The sequence below is a fragment of the Tympanuchus pallidicinctus genome, unplaced genomic scaffold, assembly GCF_026119805.1.
Source record: "Tympanuchus pallidicinctus isolate F22 unplaced genomic scaffold, pur_lepc_1.0 scaffold8, whole genome shotgun sequence".
Classification (NCBI taxonomy): domain Eukaryota; kingdom Metazoa; phylum Chordata; class Aves; order Galliformes; family Phasianidae; genus Tympanuchus; species Tympanuchus pallidicinctus.
Window position 1 is genome coordinate 52,211,393 of NW_026294802.1, and position 22,749 is coordinate 52,234,141.

A 22,749-nucleotide genomic window follows, 5' to 3' on the forward strand; every position below is an offset into this window, starting at 1 on the left:
GTAAATAAGTTTCATCACTAGGTAACCACAAGAAACTGACGCATCATTTATTTCCACCATTGTTTTCATAAAAGCGACCTTCAGCTATTTTTCAGAGCTCTTAATTTTCACTGTTACCTGAATAAACTGAAACCTAAAAATGAACTCCATGCACTAAAGAGTACGATCCTTTGAGTGAGCTAGTTATGCATAACAGCAAGCACTAAGAGGTTAAATGCAAGTCTCCCACTAAGCATCTTCCCCCACAACCTCAATTTTTAGAATTTAAAAAAATAATAAAAATCCTGATATGAAAAGGCTCATTTGAAATCCCCACTGCTCAGAAATCAGAGCAGACAGCTACTCACTTGTCAGTCTTTAGAGTTCTGCCATAAACATAACTGGATGGGAAAAGGCAGATGTCAGGGTGCATTCGGTACTGCACGGTCAGCTGCACCACTGGCAGACGTCGCAGAAGATTATTCTGCACTTGTTCTTCCAGGTGTCTCTGCAGGCGTGCCATTAAGGACTGACCATAGCCATATTCCTGAGCTTTCTGTCAGAAGGAAACTGGAGTGATTTCTGAGGAATTAGGTCGAACTTGACGATAAAAATTTGCTTTTTAGACTTGAAACTATCTGATACTTGGAAGTTCTAAAACACTGATGAAATGACAACACTTTGCACTTCATTTTTACACTTGCATTTATCCTTTCTGAAATACTGCAATTTTAAGCACAGTAATAATGAAAAGTGAGGTCTCCCAGCTGGGATCTCTAAATAAGTACGTAAATTAAAAAAAAAGTGCTTAAAAAAGGCATTCTATTTTTCCTCTTTTCTTTGTCAGATGTTTGAAAGACTCCTCTTTGTCACCACAGGCAAAGTAAGAGCCGCCCGTACGTTCATTCTTAGAACACACTGATAGGGCAAGAAAGTCCTCACACCAACAGCAGTTCATCCTAATCCTGTGTTCCTTAAGGAATGTGACAGTGGATGAAGCTCACAACGGTGTAACTGATCCTGCAGCACTGCAGTCGATCACAAATGAAGTGCTGGGCTGCATGGAAGTTTGTGCTACCGTAAGCTTTTCTTACTGGTGCAAGAGATTAGCTGCAAGCCTACGGAAGCCACGCTCACATCAGCATCAGCTTTACTAAGACATCTGAAGGCAGTATGGATACAGGCTCCACATAACACACTAAACAGGCATCACTTGGCAGCATAAAATGCTGTAACCTGACAGACACTGTGATCTGACTTTGAAGCTTTTATTTATTTTTTTTCTTTTCTATGTTTTTTCCATGGTTCTTACCCTACACCCACTAGATAGTATAACAAAAATACAGTTTAAACACTTACTATTGATTTTATAGTGGGAGGGAGCTGCCTGGGATCTCCAACAAGGACAAGTTTATTACAGCGATGAATCAGTGGAATCAGTGTTTCAACTTCACAGGACTGCCCTGCCTTTTTGTATACGTGAACGGGACAAAAAAGCAAAAGTTGTAAGCAAAGGACTGAGGTACCTAAAGTGTTCTGTAATACCAGCTAGAATTAACAAAAAAATGCTTTCTAAGGCTTAAAAAAAAAAAATTGTCAGTAAAAACTCAAACTAGATTATTACTTTATCATTAAACATGCAGAGCTTCCCAAGCAGATATAAACATAACACAGTCATGTACAAATCTCTATAGCAAGAAGTACACTTAAGCCATGACTTTTAAATAAAAGCTGTGTGATGCTTTAGTGACAGCCAAGCCCGCAAAAAAAAAGCAATTAGTACTTATCCCTTCTTCCCATTGCTCTGTGTGACAGAACAGGCTGTTATCAGATAAAACGTGGGGACGGAGTAGTCAGCCCAGGTCATTTTACATCAGCAAGCAGCCACAAGTAGCCTAAGCAGAGAACAAGGCAGACTTCAAGCACGGAACAAGATGAAATTCTCAGTGGCTTTACTGACCTCGTCCACAATGACACAGCTGAAAGGTCCTTGCCGCCAGAACGCAGATTCCAGCAGCCCTCCTCCGCTTGTGCTCAGTGTGCAGCAGATTATATCAGACTCCAAGATGATATCTGTCTGTACCTTCTGAGAGTGTCCCCGAACCTTCAAGTACAACAGAACACCATGTATTCTCTTTTTGTTTTCATCAACTACCCTCAAGCAATTTTTAACTGCCTGGACAATTTTAACTGCCAAACCAAACACGAGTTATAGATCATCCCAATGAAATTTATCTCTATGACTGCAAATGGAAGTCACAAAAGCTGACTCAAAGCAGTATTCTCACTTTAAATCACAGACCAGTCCTACTGAAGTGGCAAACTTTTGCCTCTACAATTATGCCATCCAACTCTGTGTTTGCTATCAGGTTTGGAAGTGCAGATTGGCACTCCCCCCTTGCACACACAAAATCTCTGGCTGTCACTCTCATGGAAAGGCTTAAATACACCTCAACTCCAGCAAGAGGCACGAAAGTGGTGATGAATATAGGTCAAATTAAATGAAGGTTGTGAGCTCTTTTCTTCTTCTTCACCCAATGCACTACATTTCTTTTTAAATCCACTCTCAGAGAGAATTCTCAAATAGTTTTTCTCCTCAACACAACAGCCAGAGTACACATGTAACTCACATCTGGCAATCTGTAACTTAAAGCAGCTTGTCTTTTACCTTTTCACTTACTTATAAACACTACCAGCTACATCAAATCCAAATCTTCACCACAATTAAAGGATACCAAGTATCCAAATACATTACCTGAGGTTTATTAAGAGCCCTGAAGATAAATTCCTACCTCTTTCAGCTGAGAAGCAAGTTGCTGTCTCTCCTTTGAAAGTCTGCCAATTTCATCATCTAGCATTTGACTCTACATGAGGAAAAAAAGAGTCCACATAAATATCAGGAATAATTAACAGCACATGTTCTACTTCTCTTTCTTCTTTCCATACTATAATTCATTTATCATTTAGACTGGTCCAGACTGTCTCTAAATATCAAATGTGTCTGAAGAAGTTGATCAGTTCCCTCAGAAAACTGTAAACATATTCACACTCTGCAACACATGATACTGCATTCTCACATTTCCATGCAAACAGAAAAATGGTTTACCTTTAGAAATCTGTAACTTGAAAACAAATGCCAACTTCTTAGGGCAAGATGATGGAAAACTTCCAAGTGCAAAACACTTCAAATGTCAGATTTTAAAGTCATCTTATTACTTCCAGTTAAACAAAACAAAGCTTTGAGGCACGCAATGAAATTAAATAATTGATATGGTTGCACTGAGAGCAAAAGGGTGGCAGAACCAAATGAAAGTTGCTGGGCATTAGAGCAATAGAACTGTACAGCTGAAAACATCAGTATAAACAAACAAACAAAAAAATCCCTGAAGTTCCTCATTCCTTATCCTGGATGTTTTTAAAAGAAAGCGTTTTTCACTCTTTGGATACAGTTATGAATACAAAAAAAACCCACACCCAAACAAATAAAACACTGCCCATTTATTACCTCCCTCTTTTCACATCTGTGCATGGCGCGCTGACGAGAGAGCATGTCCAGCTTCTCATCCAGAGCTGCTTTTTTCTTCTGAATATCCTGGTCCCGGTCAGTTGGCTTTCGTTCTATAATAAATTGGAGGAAAGTAAGCAAGGGGAAGAGTTCAACTGCTTACAGTCACAGCATTACCTCATTAACAATGACCAGAAAGTCACTTCTTATTGCAGTTTCCTTTTTCCTATCCAGGTCTTTTGCCTTGGACAATAAAATGAAGATGACACACTTTTCTTGGTTCTAACTGCATCTCTCAAATGCTGCGTAGTCACGTTGTTTAAGAAGAATGGCTTTAACATGCATTTGTTATTCTTTCTTTAAGATGTACAAGACCTGGTGTTAATTTCTGGGGGTTTTACTTAGACTTCAGGCTGTACATGCTGTGAATACTTATGAAGCACCCTGGCACGATGCATGCCATTGCAGAAAGAAAATCTTACACCTGATCTCCTGTTTTGAAGGACACACAGTCCCAAGTGCTTTACGTCATCCAGCTCTTAAATAAAACCTAAGGAAGAGCCCAGTTTGCACACTACTTACTCATTCTATGTTCAACTTGTTTATCCAGGCTAAAAGCCCGGACTTCACTGTTGATTGATCTTTCAGCACCCAGTCGCACTAATTTGACATCACCGCAGTTTCCTGTTTACAAAATCAGACCCAAATTACTTTTAGATTGCTTTAATCAGACCCAAATTGCTTTAATCATCTTTGCACTTCAGTCTGAGAGGGGGGGGAATAAAAATAAAAATCAATGTAACGACAGCAGTACTGGTAACACTCTATTCAAATTTTAATGACTTAAATGTGGTGATTTGATAATAACACTAAGAAGAAGGGTAAACGTGTACGTAAAGTGCAGTTTACTTAAATAAAAAAATACATCTTTTTAATAAGCAAACTAACAGTAGTATAAGGATGCAGCATCAGTCAAGGTCTGCAAAAGAAACAGCTGTACAGAGCAAAGCAGAAGCATTACACCTAACCTGAAGGAGAAACTGTAACAACTGGTTTTGTCTACTTAACACAGAAACAGATTTATTTTTTTTTAAATAAACCTTACCCAAAGGCTCCTGCTTGTTTTGGCATTTTTCCTTAAATGCAATGATGATCTTTTTCATGAGCTCATCAACGGCAGCATTGGATGGGGCGCAAACCAGGAAACGGTTCTGCTTCATCCTGGCATTTTTTTTACTTGTTTTCTCATTCCTAATGTTCTGGAGATTAATTAACAATAAACCAAGACAGGCTCTTGAGATCGTTTCCACTTGCATTTCAGAAATCAGTCAGCACATTCAACTTAATCAGCATGCAGAGTACAGGTACGTGTTACTTAAACTCTTAAGGTAGGCCTCGAGTACAGCACGTCATTCAAACAAATACCACCTGCACAGCTCCCTTCAACAATTATCTGATGGATGCTAATACAAAAACCATTAAACTGGACAGGCCAAATAGCACTGTTAAAAATATCTTAATACTTTGATGTATTACTTTTAATAAAGCATATTTTCAGCAAATTCCTATTCTTTTTTAATTTTCTAAGTTCTGTAAAGCAAATGTTTTCCAAAGCATCCAAAAAATATTATTTCCACCATTACAGCCTATTCAGTTCTGGTTTAACTAATTCGGTTTAATAAACTGCATCCCCAGTCATTCCCACTCCTACCCTTCCACTTAGCTGAAGCTACCACTGACTTGCATTGAGAAACCAAACACCCACACAAGATGGCTGCAGCACGTTCACCTACCTCACTCAAAACACGAGACAAAAGTCCAACTATAGTTTTGGACTTCCCAGTTCCAGGTGGTCCATGGATAAGACAGATTTTGGCAAGCCCTGGATGTTGCTTTACCATGGCATAAGCTGTTTCAATGGCTCTCTTTTGATCTTCGTTGTATTCATTCATAGAAAACGCCTGAAGGAACCAACAGGAAAATACCGACTTAATGCTGATTAAGCATTGCAGAATCCCAGAATGTTCCTTTAGCTAAGGCTCACAAAATCTAAGTGCATGGAAGCTTTCGATACTAGGTTTTTAGAGGCAAGCCCAATCCTGACTGAAAAGTTGTAGCGATGCTTCCTCTACAAAACTTTATCTTTCCCACACTACAGTTAACTTCCTGCACAGACCACTCCAGCAAAGAAACAAAGGTGCTCCGTTGCACCTCAACAAATTCAGCATCATCTCTATTCACCCGATCAACCAACTCTGAAAAGCAGAGCAACTCAGTGCTTTTGAAACCTTTCTTTTCACCCTTGGTCACCTCCAAAATCAGCACGCAGAATCAGTTTTGCAAAATTCACAAGATCCAATTGCCCACTTGCCATTTCTATCACTTGCCCTAGGCATAGGACTTACAGCATTTTCTGAAGCTACAGGCAAATCTCTTGGACAGAAATCACTGTAACTTGGATTTATGATGGGTTTAGCCAAGGGACTCCTGCTCAGTAGTAGCAGACCTCTGAATGATCGCTGTGTGGGCACTAAGGAGCCAACCACCACACACTTCACTTGATTATTTATGAAGAATGACAAATTTCCTCGAGTTTGTACAGAAAGATGACAGACAATATGCTGCTCTATTTGTCCTATTAAAAGAGAAGGGAGGAGAAATGACAACAAAAACTGTTAATTCAAAGAACATTCAAAATGATTACTGGAAGATATTCAAACAAGTTACATAAAAATATTGTCAGAATTCGGAGTTGTCTTCTATTAGACAAATAATTCTAGCCAAAATAACCTGTTTTCTTTGGGCAGCATTAATCTTACTATTTGGTAAACATTTCACAGCTCAAGTTACAGAGGGCTGTGAAGATTTTATGCAGTGATGTCACAAATTCATGACACCTCATGTCTAACAACAACGCACTCCTAAAGATGCACAGCACTTGGCTATGAGTTTCTGCTCTTACAGAAGTAAGAACATGTGTATTGAAGTCTGCAGGAAATGCACGAAAAAGCCAACCAAGTCTGTATATTCAGCTGCTGGCTTCTTACAAAGTTTCTAGCACGTAGTAAGCATGCTGACATGCTGAGCTGAAACAACAATATTTCCTCTGAGGTAATTGCTACATCCCTCATCAACCAGCTCTAAAGAAGCATTTCATGGTATCACTTTTATTTCTGTCCCTTACTTGTTAAGCAGCCAGACGCACGAGAAAATCTCCTCACAAGACCAACGTGATTCACCAGGTGCTCCTCTACCTCACTGTCTTCCCCAAAGGCATCCTTCTTCTTCTGGCCCACCAGAAAGATTAAGTCATCCTCCTTTGGATGGAGCTGCTTTGTCAAATCGTTTTCCTCAAAATAAGCTACACAAAAATACATTTTAAAGTTAGAACTATAAAAGGACAACAGGCACAACTACTTCCCGACTAACAAAATGCTACAATTAACATGTTACATATTTCAGTAACACCTACTTGATAGCTGTTGGAAATTCTCAGAATCAGTAATTTTCTATCAGGCAAAGACCTCAGTGAAGAAGCAAAGTTTTTTTGTTGTTACTGCAATAGCAGGCATGCTCCTCTTTGTGGCGAGGGAGAAGAAATCCCTCTCATAATACACCTTTTCTCTCATTGCAGCTAATTACCCTCATGTTCCCCTCCTGGCTAGGTACAGCAGGCTCACAGTCTACATGACACATTCGCTAATCCATTTTTCCATAAGGTCTATCACCAGCCCATTAAGATCATTTTGCACTTTCCTATGGATAGAGGAGGACAGTATTTCTTGAAGCTGTCATACCTGTCCTTATGTCAGACCTTCCTTACCCTGCTCTGTATTTTCACCTTATCTCTCACTACTTACAAAAGCCACTTTTAAGAAAAAAGAAACTCTTATCAGGAAATAGCTAAAAGGTTGCTAAGCCCCAGTTCCTGATTTATGATACCTCGTCTGCTGTGCCAACAAGCACAAATTTAATTATACATTTATTTACCAGCCTTTCCCTCTTCAATGAAGATATGTACTTCTTCACAGAAGTTCATATTGTTCATGCTTGGTAACTGTGGGCATGGCTCAAGCCTTCTGGATTAGTTTCTTACCCTGTTCAGCACATCCTAGCCTCCATCTTGTTCTGCTTCTCAGTGCTCTTCTTGTGAAAAACAACCTATGTGGTCATTTTAACCTATGCAGCCATTTTGTAAGAAAGTTATAAATTCAGTCACGGCCTGTATCTTGGTCTTGGAAGTTTCCACTGCAAAAACACAGTCTAACTCTCACAAAGCTAAAGACTACGAGATTAACTCCATGTGCACTCTTCTGAGCCACGTAAAAGCAGAACAAGTCAAGGATTATTTCATTTGCTAGAATAAGATGAAACAACATTCCAAATGAGTAAAACTATCCCAACGCTACACAAATAACTTCTGTACTGAACCAATCACGATGAAGCACAAGTTCCCTGCAAAATGCTTATTTCTGTTCTGCACATTCTGTAAAGCACAAATTAAAGATCCTTTTAGTATGTAAAGCAAATAAGAACTTCACGCATTTGGTGAAGCAACCACATTAGAAAAGGTGAGAGGAATAGAGATTACATGTAACATGCAGTTACATGGCAAGAACAGATAGAAAAACTAGAGGTAGCAGCACTTGAATTCCTGCTACACTGCTCTATTCCATGACTCAAGACTGCACTTTCAGAGCTAAAGAACCACATCAGTGAACAAAATGTATCACATTCTAAGAAATAAGTGAGACAAAACACCTTATATTCACTCAATACGTCTATATCTGTATTTTGAAAATAAAGATAAATAATAAAGAAAAAAGATAAATCATAATCCTACCTTCCTACAATTATTATAAATTGACATAACACTCATAGGTCAGATGCTTATTTCTACCTTTAGGTACTTTACTTGTTATTAGGCACTGCCTACCTGAAAATAAAGACTAAGTCTCATTTAAAAGCAAAACAAAGAAATTACACCAAACATCACACTTACCTATAAACTCTGCCGTATTCAAATCTGCACAGAAGTTCTGTAAGTAGAAGTAGTAAGTCCTGTCTTTCATCTTCTGGTTTTCTACCCACTCTTGTGCCAGCTATGTATTAGAAAGTAAAAGCTACATAAAAACACTTAGAAGGATTTAGGGATTCAGAAGAACAGCTCATCACAACTCCAAGTGCTGTCAAACAAGATACATGCAGCAAGCAAAAATGCTTTTACTTTCCCCACCATTTTAAATACAATTTTCTTACACAGCCCTTTAAAACAAATGTGGGTTTTTCTGCCTTGCATCCTGAAGGCATGCCAGCATTATCCTGGTACTGACTTAATTTTTTTTTTTTTTTTTTTGTCTTATTTCAACTGGAGAAGAAAAGCAATGACCAGCCTTAAAAAACATACAGTTTTTAGCTAAAGAACACTGTGTTTCCTATTAAAACTATTGTATAGAATTTTTTCTGGAAAAGAGTGCTTTCTAGATTAACCTACACTCCTGTTAACTTCTCAGCAATGACTGAAACTTGTTTGGGTTTTTTTGTTTGTTTGTTTGTTTTTTTAAACACAGAGGCTGCCATTGAAGAACTTCAGTTTGCAAAAAAAGAAAATAAAAAAATTGCTGTTTTAAGCTTTAAACGTTATGAAGAGGAACAACTTTTTTTAATATCCCCTACTGCACGCTGATGGGAATGTGCACAAAAAAGCCTTAGTATTTGTCCCAAGTCACTCCTGTGTTCAGATGAATATCTGAACCGATCAAGAACATTTTTGTAATGTAAACAGAAAACAGTTTTATATCTCTTTCCAGAGTTTACTAATTATGGTTGATTAAAACAAAGAAAAACTTACTGTTTCAAAGGCATTTAGCATCATCAAGGGGAAAAACGTATTAAAATAGTCATTGTATCCCTGAAATCTGATGGGAACAGAGGCGACTACAGATTGTAGGAGAGTATTTGGAGGTCCAAACTGCATGGAGTTTGCAAACATTTCATAAGTCCATTTCAGAACCTCCTTAACAAAAATATTATGATCGTGCTGCTGAGCGCCAAGAAAAGAAGAACAATGCTCTGCTCGGGCAGGCCGTCTGGAAATATTTGAAGCATTGTTGATGTGTGTATTTCGTGGCTGGAGAACGTTATTAGAAATACGAGGCTGAGGAATATTAATGGAACCTGGAGTCTTGCATGTTTGATTTCCTGTTGGCGTAGCCTTTTCACTCGGTGGTCTCAACACAGCGGGTTTTGCAACGCTAGCTCTGCTTTTTAAAGCTTGTGGTTGTTTTTCAACATCTTCAAGATCTTTGCTGAAGGCTGCATTTCGTGAAGAACTTACTGAGCTGAAAATTTTAGTAGTGGAAGGTTTTCTAGGTGGCAAAGAAGGCTTAGCAAACAGGTGATCTGATTCTGAATTGGCGGCCAAATGCTTGCTACAGCAGTCTCCTATTTTTTCCACTTTCCCCGTACAGTCTTTGAATTTACATTTCACAACAGTCAAGGGCTCATTCTGCTGAAGGTTTTCAGTACTATCTATTTCCATTTCCTCTGTTCTTGTAGTAGCTATAGAACTGTCTACAGCATCTTCATCCTGTGAACACAATTCCATATCGACAGGATCTAACTGAGTTAAAAATAAATCATCATCATCATCGTCGTTTTCATCTGGTTTGCACTCATTTTCTTTTGAAGTTGCCATTCCAAATTCAGGCTGGACAATGCAACCTTCTTCTGGTTTACCTTTAGCATCTCCAACTGCAGCAGAACACGGACTTGAATCCATAAGTACAGGCGGAATCATTACATCACAGTCTTTTGCTCTGCTTGAGTCTGAACAACTAGAGACAAGTGTAGCTTGCACAGCCTCCTTCTCCACAGAGATGCTAGTGATACGTTCACTCTCATCAACAGATGGATAAAAGGTCTCTCCTGGTTTTTTTTCTTCTTGCTTTTCAGCAGATGGTTTATCAAGACATTTAGCCTTTTGTTTGACAGACTTTGTATCCATTGTGGATGCTTTTTTGCTTCTATCCTCAGAACTCCTCGAAATATTTTTCACTCGAACGCTTTTGCTGAGCCTTGTTTGCTTTAAAAACTGAAGTTCTTGGCAAGCTAGCATTTTTTTGTTAATTTGTGTAGATAAACTCGGATGAGCAGCTCGTTTAAGTTTCCCCCTCTGCACACCTCCAACCTTCCCTGCAACTTTTCCATAACTACGCAATTCAGCTACACTATCTAACGAGCGCTGGGATAATTCAAATGCTTTGCGGGGTGCCTTTTTCAGACCAAGCTTTTCCACTGTTGATGTTGGTGCAGGACACTGTCGAGCTTTCTTTGGAGGAACAACAGCAGGCATTGTCCTGCCAGGCTGAATTTTTTTTAACGTGCTTTGAAGTAGTTTTTTAGTTTGTGTTGTATTCAGAGCCATTGCTTTAGGACTTCTCTGAATAGTTCTTGCTACCTTAGATTTACCTATATTTTTACGTGGGCTCAGAGTACCTTTCTTCAGTGCCAGCTTTGAAGCTAATGAGATATTGGATGTAGAAGCTCTGGGTTCAGTCAAATCTGCATTCAGAATTAAGTCTTTATCAACAGTAGTTTTGTCAGTAGAATTCTCCACTTCATCTTTTGCATTTTCTTTAGCAGAAAATTCTTGCAAAGCTGAATTAGTTACTTCTGTATTATCATTTTCTTTCTGATGAGAAGTGTTTATCTCCTCCCCTGTCCAATTTGTTTCTTTTTCCACGGCATCATCACTTACATAATCTGTATCATAACCCCATTCATTTGTGTGATCCTTCAATAAGCCATCTGAATGACTGCTACCAACCGATGTTGCAAGCCCATCTTGTTTATACTCTTGAGTATCTTGCCAAACTGAAAATACATCAACTTCTGTTTCAAACTCAAAGTACTGAGAGTCACAGTCTTCAAGAGGCAAAGGAGAGTTTGGCATCTTTGATTCTGATTTGCTATGTGTAACATCATGCTGCATTTCTGACAAAGGTTGCTTTTCAGGACACGTATTTTCATTAATTTCTTTTGTTTCCTTATTGATAGTAACATTGTTTTCTTCATCAGAAGAGTCTAAAATTATAATGGTTTTATTGTCATGGCTATCTGTATCATAGAGAGTCACGTTACTCTGGGCACTGTTGGAGGATCTTACAGCACTTTTCACTTTCCTTTTAACATCACATGTATTATTATGCATTGAACTTTCCTGACTTGACTGTGACGGAAAATTCACACTTTTGGCATAAGCAGCTAATGACAATTTACTGAGATCTTTATCGAGCTGGGAGTTTGTTAAAGTATTATCTCCAGAAACCATCCTCACAAAATGCTCTTCTTCATTCCCCTCTAAATTGTTTTCTCTCTTGAAATATTTTGAGCATACTATCAACCTTTCACTTGATTCACATTTGGTTGGCAGTGGACTGACTGGAAGAGCAGCATTGGACATATCTCCCTTATTTTCAAAGCTAGATGGAATGTGACCACTTACTGAATTTTTAACTGTACAGGATGTCTTTGAAATTTGACCTTTACGGTCACATTTAAGTAGGTCTCTTAAATTAGGCTGTTCTTGGTCTTTAAGATGGACAGACTTCAAAAACAAACTTGAGTCATCTTTGGTGGATACGTTCTGCAGTACGGTGTCACTGATATTTGCAAGCAAAATACTGTTATCTTTGTTTCCTTGCATGCCAGGTTGATTTTTAGCAAAGCTGAAGCAGTCAAGTGGCATCTCTCTTCGTTCCTGGATTTTGGAGACCAGTCCATATTGAAAAGCACTTTGCTCCCATGTACTTTCAGAATTCCTTGAAATATTTGCTGATTCTCTGTCTTCATTTTCACCCACAGCGTTTACTCCCTGATGCTTGCAACAGTCTTTCCTCATACACGAACTACCAGCGCAAAACACAGGTTGCTCTGCTTCTGAAGCACTTGCTGCAGAACCACAGTTTTTCAAATCCACTATTGGAGTTAATAGTCTAGAGTGCCCTTCAGTATTGGGCATCTTCATTTTCAGACACACAAGTCTATGCGTATCTTCTTTAAACTCTGAAGAGGAACTAGGAGACACTTTTCTTCCCTTTACATCTGAGCTGTAAACATCCTCTGGAGAATCAACACTAGTCTGAGCAGACAGACACATTGGTGATACGGCTTCTGCTTCCTGTTTGTTTTCCAACACTCCACTTCTTCTAGAATTTGAACTCTGAATACTTGTATTAAAGCCCTGATTACCCACATCACAGTTCCCTGACATAAGATCACTGTTCCTATTTTCCTGAACTTTCCCATGCATTTCTTTTGCAAATGATTTCTGCAGGCATTTGCACTGCTGAGTTATCAAGTCCTTAGGCTCCTTTTTAATATTTACCAAGAGGCAGTCTGTAGAGGTCAAAGATTTTGAATTTTTAGATGAATCTGTACAATCCTCTTCCCAAGAGCTATTTCTGCCTGTGAAAGAGTTATCTTGACAACGTCCATCCTCACCTTCCTTTGATATGAAGGCAACTGGTGAACAAAGATTCTCTCTGCCATGCACACTCATCTTATCACCAGGTGTGCTCTTCTCTTGCTTCAAAGAAACACTGGGTAAAGCTGCAGAGTTTGCATTGCTTTCTACAGATACAGACACATTCACTGCTCTGCTCTTTAAGTTTCTTATAACCTGCTTTAAACATACTTGTAATTCCTGAGTTTCTTGGATGTTCAGCTGCCAACCTAAAGATAGATTTCCTCGCAGAAGGAGATTGAGTTTGTCTAAATATTGCTTGCACAGTGCATGCTGACCGATCTGATAGCCTTCTCTAAGAAGGCTGCGTATCAGCTGCACACAAGCATGCTGCACAGAGTTAGAAGCCTGTGAAGATACTGTCGATGAACCTCTTGCATAGCTGCCAGCTGCTTTTTCAGTACACCGGGTAAATGCAATTGCTGGAAGCTTAGCACATCTCACCACTGCTTCCACCCATTCTTGAGAGCTAATCCACAGCAAATGCAGGCATTTTTTGTTTCTGTGTAGTTCAATAATCGACACCAAGATCAACAGAAAAAATTCAGAAACTTTGTCACACCGCTGGATTCTTTCATTGAGAATATCCTTGATTTCCGAACAGAGGTAGTGAATGACCTCTACTATATATGCTACACCCAAGTCCTTGAGATCCATTAGTGACTGAACAAAAGGGATGAACCACAGAAACGTGCTGTCATGGACACGCATATCTTTGCCAATATCAGACTGAAGAACATTAGCCAGTGTTTGCATATCTTCATACATGTTGGGGCAGTAGTCTGGACAAATAGCAGTTTTCCACCCAGTATCCTGAAAAATAAATTAATCATGAATTATGATCATTATTCACATCTTCACAGTTCAATCTGCCTTTGTTTTCCTAACCTTTCTGTTATTTTCTCACATATAAGGGATCTGTTATTAGTTAACATAAGTCAAAATAAAAAAAAAAAAAAAAAAAAAATCAAACTACTATACACAAGAAAAAAATATTTCTTCAATTAACTTATAAAGCCAATGTAGAACTGTATTTCCTTTAAAAAAAAAAAAAAAAAAAAAGCATTTTAAAACCTTCCAGAGATCACAATGACATATTTTAACCTCAGATAATCAGCTTTCCTATATTTAAAGCCCTTTGTTTCTCCGTATCTAAATTGAATTCAGAGTTTTCTTTCAGGTAATGGTGTTTGCCTCGATCTCAATACCAACTTTAGTTTTAGTAGAATCTCTGCCTAATTCATAGACATGTTCTTCTTTCTTTTTGCATTCTGAAAGTATCAGAAAAAGAAGAAAATGGCCAGACCTGCTGCTGCTTAAGGCACACAATATTGACTTCTTTTTTTTTTTTTTATTTTGCAACATTATGAAAATTAGTAACAGAAACAGAATGTATTCCCCTCTATTTCAAAGATGATTTAAATTGACACTGTCATTCAGTAATCAGTTTAAAAAGTAAAAAACATAGTTGTTAATACCTTTTGAGGCTTTTCTGTGTTATAAGTATATACCATCTGACTGCAAGTAACCATTTCATCATCATAGTTCGTCTTTGATTCAGATTTCGCCCTAAAAAGAAATATTAACCATTACATATTCCACACAGTTAGCAATCAGAAAGCCAATCAGCCAAGACACAGACTTCACTTTTAAAATACTGACCATGTCACTATTAGAAATTCTCCTAGCTATGTTTTATCATTGACAGTAAAAACTGTGCAATCTTATTCTATCCTGCTTGTAAAAGAGTGGGAAGCAGAGGGAGGAACAGCCTCAGTAAAAAGAGTTTTTCAGTAAGACGTGGATTTGACTGATTAAATAGAACAAACATTTAAAGTCAATTTTCTTTGAATTTTTGATCCCTAAGTACAGCCAAATTATGGCTACACTGGCATGTGGTACTCATACATTCACTCCAGTAAGACCAAGAAGCAAATAGTGATGTTACAAGGTAAGGCTTTACTAACTTCTCTGAAAAGAATACATGCAGAAAATGTATAAAACTTTTGTGATCATACAATACCTTTAAAAAAAAAATCTGGAGAAATAATCAAGACTTAACGTGAGCTGAAAGTAAACTCAAATCAGTCATTATATGAAACTACAATAAAATCTAAAAACAGCATAATCCTATTGAAAATTCTGGAATTTCATAATTCTATTAAGAGTCTCAAATGTGGCATTTTTCTTCAATCTCAAGCATGACTTGGTTATGACACTAAGTAAGCACTAAGCAGTTAGCAGGCTTTCTCACTGAGGAAAAAAAAAAAATCTGAGTATACCTGAGATATCAAGTAATCAAAGAGAAGCAAGCACATACTTTTTTGAGATTGTAGATGGCCTACTTCAACTTTGCATTGCTTGAAGTTGTCAACACCTCATTTTTCTCCTTGCCACTTCCTCAACATAAATTAAGGCAGCACTGACAAGGAAACAAATACCAAGCTATTATGCTACCTGATACTAAGATCTCTGGAGGCATTCAAAGCCAGGTAGGACAGGATCCAGGGCAGCCTGACCTAGCAGTTGGCAACCCTACCAGTGACAAGGGGTTGAAACTAGATGATCTTTAAGGTCCCCTCCAACCTAAGCCATTCTGTGGTCATAAAGATTGCCCTATTCCAGTAACAAAAATGACCTATTATTAAAAAAAAAAACAAAAAAAAAAACAAACAAAAAACCACCAACAACAAAACAAACAAGCGAAACTTACCTTATAAAGCTATTGCGTATATTCTTTATTTCATTGTTATAGCTCACACTGTTGATAATTGTTTGAAAGGCCTGGACGGGATCAATAAGCTGACCCCATACTTTAGCTCCAAGCTGATCCAAAATAACCATGAAACAATGCAGCGCTGGCCAGAAGGGGTCAGTGGAATCATCTGAAACATAACAGTAATATCGGAGAGAACTGAAATGCAAGAGTCCTGCGTGTTCCTGGACTAGGGTGAAACTGATTCCTACTGCAGCTTTTGTTCTGTGGCTTTTTTTTGTTTGTTTAAAATGAAGTTAACATGGATTTAACTAGTTGAGTAGGTTGCAATTATGCTTTTTAACCCCAAGAAAAAACAATTAGGAAAAGTCGGCTTAATTTGTTTGTACAGAAAGATACTGCTTATGCTGTATTTGATCAACAGGTACCTGGATAACTATTATTACCACTTCCCTGCTCTGATAATCTAAAAACCAAAGCAGTTCTTAGTTAAGAACTTACACCTCTAGGACAATTTATTCTTCAAATTTAAGATGGAAGCAATTAATTTTCTTTCCTGTGTGTTTTTCCTTCCTCATATAAGGTGACACCATATCTTCAACATTCGTACTATGTTATAAATATCTTCATAAAGAAAATTATTTCTCTGAAGGGCAGCTCTAGTCTCCAGCTCACAGGCTTTTCTAGAGCTACGCCATGGCACACAGGCTACAAGGATGGTTCAAGGGCTACAAGCCTAAAATCTAAAGTCCAAATAAAACAGATGCAAGAATCAGTTTTTTAAGCAAGTCCAAAAAGGCCAAAAGGTGTTTTGTTATTTCAGTGCTAAAAATTCTAACATTATGCCATAGTGAAATGTTCATTTCCATATGACCTGTGAAAATGATGTGGGAGAAATGATCAATTTTGTTCTCTTCAAGCACTACCATGTTTTCTCTCATTAGGAGTTTGTCATGAATGTCACTTTTCAGTATTTGTCAGTATAATCCAAATATTGCAAAATATTGACCATCTCTCAGGAGACAAATAAGCCCCAAAGCTGAAGTTTTATCACCCCAGCATTATAATGCTAAAAAAAACCCCAAAAAACTAAACTATAAAGTACTATAGAAAATAAAAACAAAAAAGACAGAAATGAATAATAAACTAGAAATCGTCTCAATCTCATACTAAAAATTAGTTACCATCTGCTTCCTTCTCCATGGTGTGAAGTATAGACTGCATGAAGTCATTCTGTTTGTCTGGGCCCAGTAACAAGGAGTCCATAGCTTGTTCTTCCAGCACTGTTAGCAACATACAAATGCCTGCAAGAAAACCACCTTTCTGTACATTTCTGAAAACTTGTTTTAAGTTTCACCAAATCAAGGATTTTCCAAGTGTCACTACTGCTGTAAACTCAACCTAAGAGATCAGCAGCAATATTTAACTACCTGAACTACAGATTGCAGATGTGCAATGTGCAGTTTCTCCATTTGACAAGCTCCAAGAGAAACCAAACCACTTGAAATAGCTCAGACTTGAAACAACTACTTACCAGACAAGTTACAAGCACAAGGCTCATTTCAAATCAGAAATACTCACCTAGCCAATAGTTCTTGTAGTTGGTATTATCATATAAATGGGATGGCAGAAGAATGAGTTTTCCCTTTTCGATCACTGAAGATCTGTAAATATCTGGACTCTCAAAAAGCCCCAGTTCAATAACTTTAAACAAGCAAGTCAACACTTCCTGTAAGTCATAGTAATCATCCCTGTCAACCTTCCCTAAATTCCTTGCTGTTAGGATGGCCCAACGACGAATCTAAGGATTACAACAAAAACACATACACAAAAAAATAAAAAAATAAAAAAACCAACAACACAGAACCACTTAGAATCTGTTCTAACATTATTAAAAATCAAGCTTTATGGAACAGAAAAAGTAACTTACCACTTCATTTGGGTGTACCAAAAATAGATAAATTCCTGGATATTTCTCAAAAATCTGAAAGGAGGTGTGACTTTCTTCCATTCTACACAGCACTTCTACACAAAGCTCACCTGAAAGGAGAAACATATTTATAATAAAAATAAATTTATCAGTAATTGGTACTCTGGTTTATCCACTATTTGCTATTTTTGTCTCCTTCAGTACGAACACCACCATATGCCTTTCCAACTACATGCTAGAGGATACATACTGACTTTCTCATGCAGCAGCAGATACGGGTATTTCAGCATTTCTATAAGCGGCACTCTCAGGTTATTCTCAAAATCTGGGCCAACATAAACAGGCAGCTGTGTCTCTCCATTCTCATCCACTATAAACAACTCATCATCTTCTCCAGCTTCTTCTCTCATGGATTTTTCAATGTGGGCTATGAGACGGGAGGTTTCCAATTCCAATAAAACCTATTCAGTGTGGGAGATGGAAAAAAAAAAATTTTAAAAATACTGCTTTTGCAAAGAAAGTCATTAAGAATATTACTACAAGGAGAAACTCTGACCAGATTTTCAAAATTTGCAATTTCATTTTGCAAAGGTTCTTTCTTGACATGGTATACAACAAAATCTTGCAGTGGAATTCAGCTTGTGCAAATGACAAAGTCCTCGCTCCAGAGATAATATTAAAAATGATTAAAGAAGAAAAAAAAAGAGTGGCATTAAAACTTCAAGCATTTTCATAACTCAAACTGTTCAAGTAATCATTTCAGGCAATAGGTAAAGCACAGCATAAAAAAGTTAATGATACCAGAAAAAGACATTCAAAAAATAGAAATGCCAGTTTTAAAAATCTTATTTTCTCATGTGACATTTTGTGACATAATAATGAAAGAGTGAGAACATAATGCAAGCAGAACAACTGACCTGCTGAATATTTATCCAGGATTCTTTCCTTACTATATTAGTCATCTAAAGTAACTGCTCCAATTAGAAATCAAGGTCATACCCCACAATCAAACCATGCAGAAAGGCACATTCAGTGGTTCAGTCACCCCGCTTAATTCCAGCCTTTATACAAGTGGGACTGCCCTCTAGAGGTATGCATTTTTGTGGACTCCTGAGAAATCTCTTCATACAAAAAGCAACAATGATTGATCAGCTACAAATATTCATTTGGCATAGATAAGGACACCACACATGCAAATAAGCTTTTCAAAATACACAACAGGATGCTAACAATCATCTTAAAGTAACAACTTAGAAGCACCCTTCATCGTTTTCAAGTCAGTTTCACATTGTTAAGGACTACCAGAGAGTCCTGCCAAGCAGGTACCTTAACCTTTTGACTGATTCAGATAATCATCAGCATCCATACTAGGCTACAAAAACACATGGGCAGAGTTCCAAACTTGGATTGTCTACCCATATCTAGATAATGGTTAAAGGTTAAAGTTATATTTATACACACACACACACATTGTAACAGTGGGCTCAATCTCTCTTCCCACCAAGATCTTTCCCAGGGTCCATTCGCTTGCAGTCTCTTTTTTGCATGAGTCAAAAGCCATGAACTTATCAGTTTATCTTCATCCCTTCGTTTCAAGGCACACCGTCTTTTCAACATCCTGTTCACTCTGTTGTCAGCAGATTACCCACTGACTATCTCTTCCTTTCTTCTGTTCTATCCGATGGTTAGATTTTGGCCCACAGATTTGAGGCAATACAGAGGAGGAGGCCCACAGTCTCAGGACGACACGGCCTTGTGAGCAGTTTATATTGTGACTTCTGTACTGGAACACAGACATGTTTTATCCAACTCTGTCCCTGTTCCCTTTTTGGAATTTTATCTTATCTCCTACAAAGTCCCCCACGAGCTTCTATGATTATGACTATCTGATCCCCAGCAGCTCTAAGCCTTTTACTTTCTTTCCCGTTAATTTCTATCTTGTACACACGTGCAAAAATCAGAGCTTTGAAACTCAAACATCGTTGGAAACTGTAAGTGAAAAATGAAAGTGAAACAAAAAGAGGAAGAACTCAAAACTGAACAGAAGCCAATACTTTAAAAGCAGAGCAGTTAATTTGCTTGGCGTACAATCTCTTGATTTGCTTCAAGCTATAATTTCTAAATCAGTGACTTTAGTTATCACTAATTTGAATATATGCAAAACAAACAGGTCTTCTCTTATGCTTTGCTCTATGCAACCTAGTGTAAAAAAACAAAAAAGCATGGTTAAAATTCAACCTACCATTTTCCTCAGTCGTTATAACACAATTCCTGCAAAAAGCTCCCCTGTATACTGAGGCCAAGCCACTGAAGCCCCTTCTGAAATTTTCCTTCAGTTTTAAGCTCTCCTTGCTAAGTAAAGGTTGAGAGTCAAAACACTCCATTACCCGATGCAAGCTTGGCAATCTCTCCCTTGCTTTGTGGTATTCAACCACGCACTCCAAGCAGTAGCAGAGGTCATCGTTGGAACCTTCAAGATCTTCTGGGGACAACTGTTTCGATGCATAGCTCTTCAGGTATTCAGTGGTATCAAGACCACTCGGTGTACACCATCGACAAACGTTCATTCTTTAGAAAGAAAGACAATGAGATCAACAAAAGTCTTAAGACAGAGTGGTCAAGTATTTCCCTCCAACCATAACAGCTGTTTTAGATAATGTAGGCGCTTGCAATTAAACAAAGAAACAGAATATGTGAAAAACATTACATAAAAATTGCAGTGGGCAGTTTTCTGTATGACAAACATTAAAAACACAGCCACAGCACTACGAAAAAGTCACATTATATAGTCTTCATACTGTTGAAAAACCCAAATAATTTGTCAGGATAGCTCTTCTGATAAAAATAGATTTTATTCACAATTGCAACAGCAGGCATCCTGCAAGCAGGAGCATGCCTGCAGAAACAGCATTACTTCTTTTATGCCCTATTACCCTATGCTTATCCTTTCTCTCCTCTGGTTCTTCATTGAATGAGTACTTCAGGATCACAAACCTTCCCGACACTTAACATATGGATACTGGTTAAACATAAACTGTTGCCAGCTACTGCGAGAAACTCTCAGAATCAAAGATTTCTAGTTAGGCAAAGATTTTAGTGATAGCAGCAAAGTTTTTCCCTTATTTCAATAATGGACGCCCGCCCCCTACTGGCAAGCGAGAAATTGCGCACCAGTCAGCGCGATTCATTCCGCTCGATGCCCTAAATCCGACGCAGGTGATGCTCTCCTGGCACTCGCTCGTTGAACCTCAGGCTCACAGGCCTCCCGATGCTGTTGCTATGATATGTCTCCATATAAGGTCTGTTACCAACCTGTTGTTTTTAGGTATTTTTGTATTTTCCTATGGCGACAGCAGGGCAATGTTGCCAAAAGTTAGCACATTCGTTCTGTCCCATACTAGGCTATCTCCTCCCTGCATATTTACCTTATCTTGTGCCTGTCTCTATTCTAGCTGAGCCAATGCTCCAATCTCAACATCACTCCATTCAGCAGCTTCCTTTGCGAAAAACAACTCATATAACTCTTTCACAAGAGGGTTATAAGTTCATTAAGAGCCTACACTATATACAAAGAATACTGGAAACTTCCAGTGCAAAAATACAGTCTACCTCTCGCACTACATATACATATTGCTAATCATCTAACTTGTCCTCCTTAAATTTTCTATCTCTCAGGCCTCATCTGCCCAGCACCAAAAACCAGCAATCTTCCAACATAACGAGCCTAATGATATCCTTGTTAAGGGTTTTTGATTTGTAAAGGCATTATCGCACTGTTTAGGAGTGGGTTGTTTAACTTGTCTTTAACTCAAGGCTCAGAGGTATTCCAGATGGCTGGACAAACAAGAGCTGCAGTCTGCATACCTATAAATTACTCCATCTGCCTAACCTTCATGACTGTAAATCACTTCTACCTTATCTACTAAGCGTGTGCCCACGTGGAAAGTTCATACAAAGGACAAGTGACGAAGACCACCAGAGACCCCCGGTGAAGTAAAAAGGACTCAAAAATAATTGTTAGTACTGATAAAGGATGCTAGATGACAGCAGAGACCATGAAATGAAATACTTATCTTGCTAGTTCTAACACAGAAACAACATTCCATTCCTACAGAAGCTACACAGCCATCTCAGATCCCATTAGTTCTAGTGGAGCAGGAACACTTGGAACGGGTGCATAAAATGAGCATTGGCAACATCTGTTATTCAGCACAACAACGAATGCAAAAGTGAAACCCAGGTAAAGTAGAACCACAGATTTCCTCATAGATAAGGCACTGAAAGGAAAACAAAGCACCAGCAGTAGGATTTACCTTTGGAAAAGGAAGAGATTTGCTGCAGGAGCCCTGGGTCACATGGTGGGATGGCCTCGGGCTGCCCTGTGCTCAGGGCCGGGGGTCAAAGCCTGCAGCCACAGCTGCCCTGCAGCACGGCACAGCACAGCCCATCAGCCGGCACTCGGGCTGTGCTTCGGAGACCTTGAAGAAAACAGGAGTCAGAAAATCAGCTCAGTAGCTGCAGGCTAAGAACGGCTTCGGTTTCTGGATTAATTTTGTCTCTACGCTAAGCAATCCCTTCCCGAGTTGCTAAGCGTCGTTTCTTTCCGTTGCTCACACGCAGGCCGTACAAATTCCACTCACTTCGTTCTGACACAGGTGGATTTACCCGCGCACCTCAAGGAACAAACCTGCTAAAAATAAGAGACCCCTCCACACACAAACGCCCCCAGCAGAAAGAAGCTCCGACACGCACTCACCCCATAACGGCTCCCGCCGAAACCCACACCGACCCCAGAGGAACCCCCGGCCTCAGCAGGGACAGAAGGCAGCTTTCTGCTTCCTCCCGTCCCAACCACCGCCCGCCCCGAGCTCACAGCGCCTCAGGAACCAAGAGGGTCCGGCGCTACCTCCACAGAAACAGTGCAGCTAAAAGAAAGAGAAGGGAGAACAGAAGTCGGAGCGCGTCGCTTTGCAGCAGCGAAAATCAGCATCGCGGGGCCGGGAGAGCCCGCCTCACCTGAGCTCACCTCAGATGGCGGCGCTTCCCGACCCCACCCGCCCCGCCTCACGGCGCGACCCCGCGCTTCCGGTCCG

The 22,749-nt window shown here is 38.9% G+C and overlaps 1 protein-coding gene across 5 annotated transcripts in view; it reads right to left on the reverse strand.

Annotated features, from left to right (window-relative positions):
- The window catches only part of SETX (senataxin), a 29,320-nt gene extending 6,571 nt beyond the window's left edge, over window positions 1-22,749 (reverse strand). Inside the window, exons 1-21 of one of the 5 annotated variants that reach the window (XM_052667474.1) lie at window positions 22,673-22,749; window positions 21,970-22,134; window positions 20,044-20,224; window positions 17,907-18,117; window positions 17,657-17,766; window positions 17,308-17,527; window positions 16,911-17,030; window positions 15,724-15,895; window positions 14,489-14,579; window positions 9,336-13,823; window positions 8,487-8,586; window positions 6,669-6,845; window positions 5,890-6,119; window positions 5,278-5,445; window positions 4,590-4,743; window positions 4,067-4,168; window positions 3,485-3,597; window positions 2,772-2,843; window positions 1,940-2,083; window positions 1,339-1,446; window positions 348-535 (exon numbers count right to left, since the gene is read on the reverse strand). In XM_052667474.1, the coding sequence (XP_052523434.1) occupies window positions 348-535; window positions 1,339-1,446; window positions 1,940-2,083; window positions 2,772-2,843; window positions 3,485-3,597; window positions 4,067-4,168; window positions 4,590-4,743; window positions 5,278-5,445; window positions 5,890-6,119; window positions 6,669-6,845; window positions 8,487-8,586; window positions 9,336-13,823; window positions 14,489-14,579; window positions 15,724-15,895; window positions 16,911-17,030; window positions 17,308-17,527; window positions 17,657-17,766; window positions 17,907-18,117; window positions 20,044-20,223 (7,148 nt within the window). In that variant the 5' untranslated portion in view covers window position 20,224; window positions 21,970-22,134; window positions 22,673-22,749. Of the gene's footprint in view, window positions 1-347; window positions 536-1,338; window positions 1,447-1,939; window positions 2,084-2,771; window positions 2,844-3,484; window positions 3,598-4,066; window positions 4,169-4,589; window positions 4,744-5,277; window positions 5,446-5,889; window positions 6,120-6,668; window positions 6,846-8,486; window positions 8,587-9,335; window positions 13,824-14,488; window positions 14,580-15,723; window positions 15,896-16,910; window positions 17,031-17,307; window positions 17,528-17,656; window positions 17,767-17,906; window positions 18,118-20,043; window positions 20,225-21,969; window positions 22,135-22,445; window positions 22,469-22,529; window positions 22,632-22,672 lie in introns of those variants that run through there. The other 4 variants (XM_052667476.1, XM_052667473.1, XM_052667475.1 and 1 more) reach the window with 4 other exon arrangements.